This window comes from Ursus maritimus, unplaced genomic scaffold (genome assembly GCF_017311325.1).
Source record: "Ursus maritimus isolate PB19 unplaced genomic scaffold, ASM1731132v1 scaffold_19, whole genome shotgun sequence".
Classification (NCBI taxonomy): domain Eukaryota; kingdom Metazoa; phylum Chordata; class Mammalia; order Carnivora; family Ursidae; genus Ursus; species Ursus maritimus.
The window spans coordinates 45765760-45777382 of NW_024424341.1; the positions used below are offsets into that span (position 1 = coordinate 45765760).

Below are 11623 nucleotides of genomic sequence, written 5' to 3' on the forward strand. Positions count from 1 at the left end.
CCCCCCCCCCCCCCCCCCCCCCCCCCGCCCACGGGATAGGGAGACTCCCTTAGGATCAGGGCCCCCAGTGGTCCAGGTGTGCCCCAATGCAAGGCTTTAGGTGCTGAAACAAAAGTTCTGGCAAATTGGGGCACTCACCAGCCACAGGATGCTGGCCATCCCCCCCAGGAGGCTGGACAAGTCTGAGAAGGCTATTCATGGTCTTTAGGAGCCCAAGTACTTCCCTTAGGACTAAGCTCCTTCCCTCTACAGATAGGCACTGTCCCTGAAGAAGGCCTGGGGTCTCTCTAGCACCCTGGCATCTGATCCTTGACCCTTCTCCAAAACCTCATCTTCCGCCCTGCCTCAACCTCAGTTCCCACTGTTACTATAACTAAAGCCCTGTGTGCATTCCACTCTCCACCACCCCATCCTGCTTGCCTGCTCCCTCTTGTGCATTAATCAAAGATCCCTAACCTCTACCAGACCCATAACAGCTCTGCACCCTCCACCCCATCCACGTTCTCACTTCTGCCTGGGTTCAGTCTCCCTCCTAAAAAAATTTTTTATTTTAAGATTTTATTTTATTTTTTGAGATATATTTGTTTATTTGAGAGAGAGAAAGAGAGAGCACAAGCAGGAGAGGGAGAGGGAGAGAGAATCTCAAGCAGATTCCGCACTGAGCGTGGAGCCTGATGTGTGGCTAGATCTCATAACCCTGAGATCACAACGACCTTAGCCGAAATCAAAAGTCGGCTGCTCAACCGATCTGTGCCACCCAGATGCCCCAAGATTTTATTTTTTAAGTAATCTCCACACCCAATGTGGGGCTTGAACTCACAACTCTGTGATCAAGAGTCGTGTGCTCTACCGACTGAGCCAGCCAGGTGCCCTTGGCTTCAGTGTCCCTCTGCACTCATGTCCATGCATCTCAAAGTTCCCTGCACTGCTCATACTGCATTTCTCTAGTCCATTCACCGCAACACATCCCCACCCAACAGGTGGTACTCAACATGTTTCTGTTCCCCTCAAACCACTCTCCTGTCCCCTCCTCCCTTAGCAGGTGACCTTGCCACTGATCTTGTCACTGAGAACTTTATAAAAGCAATCAGAAGAGAAGGTTCCCATATTCCAACTACTATCGCAGTGATTCTCAATGAGAGCAATCTACTCTCCCAGCCCAGGGGACATCTGGCAACGCCTGGAGACTGTTAAGTTGTTGACTGGAGGGGCTGGTGCTCCTGGCATCTAGTGAGGGGAGACCAGGGATGCTGCTCGATATCCTACGGTGCACAGAAGAGCCCTCCGCAGCACAGAATGATCCAGTCCAAAACGCCAGTAGTGCTGAGGCTGAGAATTCCTGCACTACCCCTCCCCCATGCCTGCCTCTAGCCCATGGACTCTGACTTCCCACCTACAACTCTTCCTTATCTCCTGGACTATTTCAGTGTGCCCACAAGCTGCATCTCCCCTTTTGAAAAAACAAACAATAAAACCCTTCATCCCACCGCACCCTCCAGCCATGGCCTTATTTCTCTCCACACCCTTTGCAGCAAAGCAACTCAAAGTGCTGTCAATACACATTTTCCCTGGGTGCCTGGATGGCTCAGTCAGTTAAGAGTCTGCCTTCAGCTCAGGTCATGATCTCAGGGTCCGGGGATCAAGCCCCACATCGGGCTCTCTGCTCAGCAGGGAGTCTGCTTCTCCCTCTCCCTCTGTGCGCTCTGTGTCTCTCAAATTAAAAAACAAAAACACGTTTTTTTCCCATCTCAAACCCCATCACTCAGATCCTCCTCCCCTGACTCCACTCCTGGCCTCCCTGGTGCTAAACTGCATGGTCTCCGCTCAATCCCCAAGGGGTCCCTCCCTCTTTAAGCCACTCTCCTCACTTTGGGGTATTGGCTCCTTTTCATCTCCCCGACTTGTGAATTTAGGAGAACCCAGGGCTCTGCCGACCCTTAGTCCTCTTCCTCATCCTCTCTCCCAGGGAGCCCCCATTCTCGGGATCTCAGTCTATAAGCAGGATGACTCCAAAATATATCTCTATTTGACACCCCCTCCTTTCAACTCTAACCCCCTGCTACAGTATGTCATATGGATGCCTAACAGACAACTCAAACTTAACATGACCCAAATCAACTTGGTGGGGTTTTTTTTCAGTCCTGCTCGTTCCCTTCTTCACCCCAATCTTCTCCATCCCTGAAAACTGCTCAGTCCTTCCTCAGGCATCACCTCTTTCTCTCTCTCACCACCTATGCCTAATCCATCAGGAGGTTCTCCTATCCCAGCAGGACCATATCTGGAATCTGGCCACTTCTCTCCAAGTCCCCCATGGCCACCTTTGTCCAGGGCCTGCCTCCTGCAGCTGCAACAGCGTCCTAAAACAGATCTCCATGTTTCCACCCCTACTCTTCCTGCCCCCAGTACGCGCCCAACACAGGCTGCGGGGAACTCGCCAAGAGCTTCTACAGCTCCCATTTCAGAGAAGACAAATCTCTTACAGGAGCCTACAGACTTCCCATGCCCATGACCTCCTCCCCTCCCTAACCTCCCGCGAGCCTCAGACTCTCACACCATCCAGTCACCACCTGGAGCAGTGACACAGGCCCCTGCCAGGGACCTCCCCTTCCTGCCAGTGTTCTTGCTGACATGTCACCTCACGGAGGCATTCCCTGCATGGGACCTAAATCTGCAACCCCTTCCAACAGTCCCCCTTCTCTATATACTTATCATCTCCTAACCTGCTTCTAATCAGGGTTTCCCAACCTCAGCACTGTTGAGATGTAGGGCTGACCAGTGCTGAGGGGCCTGTCCCGAGCACTGTGGGGTGTTTAGCAGCATCCCTAGCCCTCTACCCACAAAATGTAGGGGCGTCTTAATCACTGTCGCACTCCAGCGCCTAAAACAACGTCTGGCACAGAGCGAGCACTGGGAAAACATATCCTGAATGAAAAAAGGCCGGGCATCCCCTTTGGACAGGCGATAAAGATTCCCTTTAATAAGATGAGCATTCTCTTTAAAATGTAAGCCAGTCCTTTTAAGAGAAGCTGCACGTGCCTTCCAGAAGGCTGAGCATGCCTGAAACAAGAGACATCTGCCCTCCGCAAGAGTCGGATTCATCTTGCCCAATGAAGAGCACCCCCTTGGAAAGGCCGGACCACACCCTTCCATCAGGCCCGACTTCCCCTTTAAGAGGCTGCTCCCACTGCATACCAATCTGCACCTTTGTTGAGCTACGCTAGTGTCTGCTTGGAAGCAACCAAAACTCAGAAGCTATTCCTTCAATGTCTGGGACACTGTCCGTGACCTTTCACAAGATAATCCATCCTTAGAGAATAAAAAGCGGGAAGCTGCGGGGTACTGCAGAACCTGACCCGCCCCTCTAAAGGCAGCTCCTTGCCCTTGAAGGGGGCGGAGCCGGCCTGACGGGCAAAAGTCGGAGGGGAAGTAGCGCCCTTCCCTTTAAGGCATCCCTTCCGGTTTCACGCTCGCCGTTTCCCCAACGTCTCCGCCCTCCGGTCCCTCCCCCCACCCCCACCCCTCCGGTCTCTCACCTGCGGCCCCGACCGGGGGAATGAGCGGGGAAGACCTAGGGCCTTCCCGCGGGGGCCGACGGGAAGACGGGGCCCCGGCAGCGGCGGGACAGGAGTGGGGGGCCTGGGAGGGGGGCGGGGGCGCGCTCCCTCCCAACAGCCCCCGGCGCGAGGCACCCAACCTTTATCGGCGGCCTCTCGCGCACACAAACCCCGACGTTGCCGTCGGCGCGTCACCACGCCACGTGCGCCGAGGCCCCGCCCCGCCCCTCCCGTTGGCCTGCGGCGGTCGCCCGTTCCCCGGCGTAAGCGGCGCACAGCATCGTGGGAGTTGTAGTTCTTCCCCGACCCCCGGCTGCCTGGTCGTTTCGACGGTAGCGGAAGTCAGCCGAAGGTCCAGCAAGGCCGGCCCGGACGTGGGGCGGCTTGTTCCGCTTTTTGGCTATCGATTCTCCTTTGTCTGTCATAGAATCCTTCTACAGCAGCGCGGTTTCCGAACGGCCTAGCTAACCAGGGGTGTCGTCCTTCCTGGCCTGGCCCCCACGCCCAGGCCCTGGTCTCTAATATCCCCGTCCGGGAAACTGACGCCCGCGAAGCTTCCTGCCCCCAGAGGTCCCATGTGCTCGCGGTTCCCGGGCGTCTGCTGCGTGCCCGCGTGTGTGGTTGTGCAGGAACGCGGGCCCAGCTACGCCTTCTCCTTCGTGGCCCGGGGGCTTGGGGAACCACTGAGCTGTCCCGGGTCCCCTGCCCCTCCTTTCCACCTCAGCCCAGGACGGTTTCAGCCTTTGAGCCATGCTGGCTAATGCAGGTCATCCAACACAGTTTCTCAACCATGGCCCTACTAACAACTGGGCCAGACGTTCTTTGTTGTGAGAGCCATCCTGTGCCTTGTAGGGGGGTCAGCAGGCCCCCTGTGCCTGGCCTCCACCTTCTCTCCCCCCTTGTTGAGAACCACTGCTCCAAGGCAATCCCCCTCAGCCTGAGGGTTGTTTGTCAGACCAAAAGACTCTTCTGCTCCTACCCCACACCTCCTCAACTCCTGCAGGAAAGCCCGCTCTGCTATGTGGGGTCCCATTACATGCCCAGCAGCACTCAGCCACGGTTCATGACAGCAGGGACACCCAACTGTCCGCAACAACCAGCAAGGGGCCTGATCAGACCAAGCGGTACTCTTTATTGAATGAGCCTCCCAGGCAGTTTTCCAAGGTCCCCAGGGCAGGCCCAAACTCAGCTGTGATCTGAGCTGATGTGGACCTCTTCCCACCCTGCAATATCGTTTTTGCAGTGTCCCGTGAATTCATGCATGGAAATCCTAGGATTCCAGCTCAGCGCAAACATCCTTTTCACTTCAGCTTTACCTCCCCTGCCAGAAAGGAAGCTGCCCAGGGACTGGCAGGGACACATGAGCAGAGCTCTGAGCTATTGAGGAATAAAGAGTAGAAGGGTAGGGGAAGGAGAGAATGCAGGCACCAGAGTAGAGTTAGGAGGCCCTGCCCCAGGGGGTCAGTCCCCACCTACTTCTGGAGCTCCCCAGTACACCAGACCCCACCCCCTGAGGTTGCTCCCAGATGGAGGAAGATTCCACACTGGGTCATGGTGTGGATGTGGAATGTACGGCCCAGCTGGCTTCGGGGAGAACCCAGGCCCACCTGTTTCATCTCAGGCCACTAGGGTCCGTGCAATAGTGAAAGGAGCTCTCAGTGCCAACAGAGCCCAGCCAGCCCCCATCTACTGCCAGTCAGGAGGTGAGAGAGGCAGAGCCCCGGCACCTGCCCTTGTAAGCCATCCCCTACTCTGGCGCCAGAAAATGAACAAAGGTTTTGAACTCAATGGACTCAAACAACTGGCTGTGCAGATTTAAGTGGCTTTTTCCAAATAGCAGTAGCTGGACACCTCATGCAGAATCCTCTGCAAGGGAAATCATGGGACCCTCATGCAGACAAACTGGGAGTCAAGGTGTCAAAGACACAGATAAGATCACAGGAAATCATCAGAGGTACCCAGGCCCTGTGGTGTCCAGACCCTCAGTCCTGATCAGGCCCCTCCTGGGTCTTGACCTCAGAGCTGGAGACATAGCAATAGGATGTGAGGGCCACAAAATTCCTGTCCTGGTAAATTTATAAAATCTACAGGGGGCGAGGGATGCAATAAATAAGTAATAAATAAACAAGTGATAAATAATGTGTGTCCTATTCTACATGCTGCTAAGAAAAATAAAGCAAGAGAGGTAGATATGGGTGAGTGAAGACCTCTAGGAGTTTAAATGTGAAACCTAGCAAACACCGCTCCAGGCCCCTGGCATGCTTGTTTCTGGCCAACAACACCCTACCCCAGGTGCTTTTGGGAGACACTAACCCCCTCAACTAGATCAGACATCTTATCCAGCCCCAGACCCTCCAAGCCCCTGTCCCCCACCTTTCCAGCCAGATGAACTATTCATCCCGGAGGACAGAGCTGGGAGTGGGGACAGCAGGCTTTGAAGGTAGCCAAGCCCTACCTGACCCTTCCCAGGGACGTAGGCTGTTACTCATGCCCCAAAGGCCCTGTGTGCATATGGGATTGTCCCTCTCTGTCTACCCCCATCCCAAAGCTGTCAGCCACAAAAGGTTTGGCAAGGGTCTGCACCCCACCCACCTCCGATTCCAGAGAAAGGCAGCCCCACCCTCACTGGTAGTCAAAGGAGAAGAGAGACCCTGGGAGGAATTGGGGAGCCTGGATCTTTCGCTCTTCCTCACACTCCCCCCTCTCAATCCTGCCAGCGACACTGGGTGGTGGGAAATGTGTCCTGGGTTTCTGGAATAGTCCAGCTCCAAGGTGGCCCAGCCAGGACCAGACCATTAGCCTGTCCTCTTTGGTCACAGGGTGGGGAGGGGGCTTAGGTCTCACTCACCGTACCCCCACTAATGCTCCTGGTCCCCAACATGCTCAAGCCCTCCAATCCACATCCCTTCCCTCTGGAAGGAGGGGGCGTGTGATGTCGGGCTGCATGGACATCCAATTTTGGTTTGGGCCACTCAGCCCATTGCCTTGGTGATGGCACCACCTGTGCTCACTAGAGAGGAGAGATTAGGGGCTGGGGTGAGAGGTGTCCTGGAGCACCTGTCTCCCACTACACACACAGCAGGAGACATCTAGACCAAAGATAGGACTCCCAGGGCCAGAAGCTAAAAATAAAACAACTTTTTTCACTTGAGTGCAGGCAAGACAGTATAGATGCACTTTAAGCAATGTAGGGGGTGGGCAGGAGCCCAGGGGGCTGGCCTGTGCCTCCCACATAAGGATGCTCCTCTCTGACATCTCTTGGGGCTCCCATCTGCCTGAATGGGCCTTTCCCAGGGAAAGAGTGTTATGCCCACTTCACTGGGGGGTAAGTAAAGGCCCTCTGAAGTCTCTCAGCCAGGCACAGAATGAGGAAGTGATTCCTGTAACCCGGAATTGATTTAACCGGGAGTGTCTCCAGCCCGAGTCCACCCCCATCCAAGGTCTAGCTAGTAGGTCCCCACATGCATGGTCACAGCCCAGCACACGGGAGCCAGAGACTCCCCGGCCGGTCACACTGGGTCACACAGTCCCTTCTGTGCAGGGAAAGCACATCCCTCTGTTTGAAGTACAAAAATGTAGACAGGGACAGATATGCACCAAATGCCCTCCCCAGGAGTGGCCGCCACTTCCCATGACAATCCCCAATGACCCACACCCTTGTGCACCATGTGCCTTTTCTTGAGGTGGCCGGTGGACATGACGGACGTCACTCCTGTGATAGGTTATGTGATATGGTGAAGGTGAAGGGATTTGGGCAGGTGCAATCAAGCTCCTCATCATTTGATGTTAATCAAAAGGAAATGTAATGGTTAATTTTATGGGTGCACCTGACTGAGCCACAGGAAGCCCAGGTATCTGGTTAAACTCGATTTCTGGGCATGTCTGTGAAGGTGTTATTGGAAGAGATAAGCATTTGCACCAGTCGAATGGGTAAAGCCATTGGCCCTCCCCACGGTGGGGGGCCGTCACCCAATCCGCAGAGGGCCTGGCTAGAACAGAAAGGTGCAGGAAGGCTGGATTCCCTCTCTAGCTGACTGAGCTGGAATGTTGAACTTTACCTGCCCTCGGTGCTCCCGGTTCTCAGGCCTTCAGACCCAGACTGGAATCCACACCGCCAGCTCTCTCGTTCTTAGGCCTTGGAACTACACCACTAGCTTTCCTGGGCCTCCAACAGGCAGATGGCAGATCGTGGGACTTCTCAGCCTCCATAATCGCATGAGCCAATCCCTTATAGTAGACCTCTTTATATATAAAATGTAAGACACTCAACATCTCTCACTGTCTCTGTCTCTCTGTAGATGGAATAGACATAGATATAGCTCCTATTGGTTCTACGGGATCCCTGAAGAACCCCAGTATGGAAAGGTTGCCCTGGGTGGGCCTGATATAACCAGGCAAGGTCCTTGAAACTGGGTCAAGAGGTCAGAGATGTGAAATGTCAGTGATTCTCCTGCGGGCCTTGAGGCCGCCCACTTCCATGAGTTCTACAGATGAAAGGGAAGGAATTCTTCCCTGTGAGCCTGGAGGAGGACCCCAACCTCAGATGAGACGGCGGCCCCAGCCTACACCTTGATCGCAGCCTCGTGAGGCCCCGAGCAGAAGACCCAGTAAGCTGTGGTGCCTGGGCTCCTGACCCATGGGGACTGTGAGAAATTAGAGTACACGACTTGAAGCCACGGTGTTGGTGGTGATTTGTTACAAGACGTAGATAACTAATGCACTTCTTGGGTTAGTTTGCTGGGGCCGCCCTAACAAGGCCTCACAGGCTGGGTGGCTTAAACAACAGAGATTTCTTTTCTTATATTTGAGACTAGATGTCCAAGATCAAGGTGTCGGCAGGGTTGGTTTCTTCTGAGCCCTGTCTCCACAGCTTGTCTTCTCCCTATGTCTTCACATGGCCTTCCGTGTACCTGTCTGTGTCCAGATTTCCTCTTCTTATAAAGACACCAGGCATATTGGATTGGGCACAGACATATGACTTGATTTTAACTTAATCACCCCGTTAAAGACCTTGTTTCTGAATACAGTCACATTTTGAGGTATGGGGGTGAGGACTTCAAAGGATGAGTTTGGGGAGACACAACTTAGTCCATAACATGGTGTGAAACAAATATGACAGGGTTGGCCTCTGAGTTCTTGGCTGGGAACACCAGGAACCTGCCACCTGTAAATTTTCACAATAAATTTTAAGGGAAACCAAGTCCCTCTGGGACTAGGTAGAGAGATCACAGATGAGCAGGTTGGAGGTAGGGAGGGACAAGTTTTGTCTGAGCTCCTGGCCTGATCCTGACACCTCAGTTTTCCCCCTCCCCATATTAGAGGGGGATTCAGGAGTGGGGTCTCCACATTCCAGGTGCGGCGAGGCCAGCAAAGGTTTGGGGCAGGGCCCTGAGTTCTAGGCACTACCTCTGCTTCAAACCCTGCATAGCTCCTCATCACTCTGGCCTTCCTGGCCAACTCCCAACTCCCCAACCCAACTCCTACCTGGCCTACAAAGCCCTGAGGGTCTGGCCCCTGTCCATTTCTCTGACTTTACCTCTTCCTATCGTTCCCTCTGCCTGGGAATCTCCTGGCTGCCACCTCTTCCACTCAGGCTGCGGGACAATTGTCGCCTTCTCAGAGCGGCTTCTCCATCTGAAGCAGCACCCCTCCCCCATCCAACCCCCAACAGCCTGGACTGGTCTTTTTTCTGTTTGTGGGTGTCTCCCTCCCAGGCTCCTCCAGGGACAGACTGTGCTCGTCTTGCTCACTGCTACATCCTCAGTCTACTGCAGGTGTTCAATAACTGTTAAATAACTAAATGTCCCCCTGCCCCCCAATGACGAGGGCTGGGATGGGGGCAGGGAGCCTGTGAGTCCTAATACGGGCAGGGCAGGTCCTCAACAAACCTCAGAGGAAGCCAGCCCCCAGCTGTGGGCGACGCTTATCCATGACGGCACAGGAGGAGGGGGGCCCAAAGGTGAGGGTGCGGCGGCTCCGGCACAGCCTCCCAGCACGGCCCGGGATGTGGGCGCCCCCTGGTGGAGCATCCCTAGGCCAGAGCCAGGCGGCCCCGCGGCCCTAGCTGTGTTCCCGCTGAGGGACAGGGCTGGATCGCAGAGGCTGCCCTTGGCTCCTGGTGGCGTGCATACAGGCCTGCTCCTGGAGCCAGGCCAGCAAAGGTCGCACCCCAGCCATGCAGCGGCTGTCCTTGAGCCTGAGCCCTGACCTCCAGAGGGTCCCCTCCCCCACGGCCCCTTGCCAAGAAAGCCTGCACATTCCCCTCTGGGCCTGAAAGTCACGGGACAGGGAAACTTCCAGGCTGTCCCACAACATCACATGCATGCCCAGATGTGCACACACACGTGGACACACACACACACACACACACACACACACACACACACGACTTGCCCAAGCCAAGAGACAGAGACACAGACTCAGAGACACTATAAAGACAGAGATGGTCAGAGAAGCTGAGAAACACAGCCATGGTGGGCGCTGTGGTCAGAGGCAACGAGGAGAGGACAGGAGACACCCAGGGAGGGGCCGAGGGGCAAACTGCAGGTCAGTGAAGGGGCTGGAGACCCTTGAAGGCGCCCAAGACGGACGCTCGGTGCCCGCTGCTGCCGGGTCGCAGCTGGCCTGTCGGCCCCTGTCCTGAGCCCTGGGCCCGGCCTCTGCTACTGTACTTGGGGTGCCACCCCTACGCTGACCCTGCCCGCAACGGCGTGGTGTCGGGGCCTATGCTGACACGAGTTCAAATTGCAGCTTGGCCACTTACTTGCAGCGTTGAGCTTGGAGACGTCACCGCGGCTCTGGAAGCTGGAAAAGGCACGGGGGTCAGGTTCTCCCCTGGAGCCTCCAGAAGGAACACCTTGCCTTCAGCTCAGCAGACCCATCTTGGATTTCTGACCCCTGAACTGCAAGAGAATAAATGTACGTGGTTTTAAAGCACTATGTTTGTGGTAATGCGTACCCCGAGGACACTTACACCACCCCCAGTGCAAACCTTCAACGCAGCCCCCCCCCCCGGAGCAAACACGGAGATGCCTCTCCCACGCCAGCCCAGACCAGGGTCCCCCACTCTGGCCAACGTCCTCCCAGAAATAAGAGGACCCCCCTCCACCCCCCTGGGAGCCAGCCTCTCCATCCGCCACATCCCAGCCCATTCTCTGCCTCTCCCCCCAAATACCAAGGGCCCCCCAGTCCCTCAGTAAAACGCCTTCAGGGAAACCACACCCATGTTTTCTCTTCCCCTCCCACGGCCAGAGCCAGGCTGTGCCAGAAACAATCCCTCGTGTCACACACCTAAGCAACCAGGCCAGCCGGCAGGCTTCCCCCTGCCCCCTCCCTTGCTCACTCCCGGCTCTGGCGGAAACGCAGGGTTTGGGGCTCAACCCCCTCACACAGAAGCCAACCCTTCCTGATGGCTGGAGGCCTTGGGCACAGGCAAGCCCCCTTTCTGAGCCTGTTTCCCCCAGGATGCTGGGCCCAGAGCTGAGGCACAGGGGGATATGTCTTCAGGTGGGTGGGCAGATGTCAGGTGTCTGCCCAGCAGCTGGAGGCTCCCAGCACCCCTCCCAGGGAGCAGTCTCCCCCTCCCTCCCAGCCTGCACCCAAGCCTCCCACTGCCCCCTTCCCTCAACTCCAATTAAGGGTCCTCAACGCTAATCGATGCGGTTGACTCAGCCCCTGGCCTCACCTCCCTAACGAGGCCTTTGTCCCCTTAATTGGCTATCTCCAGGCGCTTTTCTCTGCCCCCCACCATGCTGCCCTGTCCCATATCCCAGGCCCAACTATGTGCTAATTGGGCCCCTGGGGGGCGCACATACAGCCCCTCCTTGCCTTCCTACATCAGCCCCCACCCACAGGTTCCTCAAAGCTCAGCATCCAGCCTCCAGGAGGTAGGGAAGAGGCAAAGGAGGGAGGCCTTGTCCTAATTCCCCAGGCCCTGCCTCCTCCAACCAGAGCCTAGCCTCCCCTCCAGAGTTGGCCTGCTCCTCCCAAAGGCCCTGTCTTCTCCCGTGCCGTCTGCCTCCCCAGCCCTGAGCTCCCAGCCCCGGCTGCTCCTCTCTCCTCAGATTTCA

General features: G+C 56.0%; 2 protein-coding genes across 3 annotated transcripts in view; both read right to left on the reverse strand.

The window, feature by feature from the left end:
- ZNF628 (zinc finger protein 628) overlaps nt 1-3979 on the reverse strand; it is a 7269-nt gene extending 3290 nt beyond the window's left edge. The window contains 2 exon segments of the mRNA XM_040634388.1: nt 3534-3694; nt 3750-3979. Of these exon segments, the coding sequence (XP_040490322.1) occupies nt 3534-3694; nt 3750-3979 (391 nt within the window).
- NAT14 (N-acetyltransferase 14 (putative)) overlaps nt 1-11623 on the reverse strand; it is a 60349-nt gene that overhangs the window by 6475 nt on the left and 42251 nt on the right. For both annotated transcript variants that reach the window (XM_008709787.2, XM_008709786.2), the window contains exon 4: nt 10318-10456. The gene's annotated coding sequence lies outside the window, so the exon portion shown is untranslated. The remainder of the gene's footprint in view (nt 1-10317; nt 10457-11623) is intronic.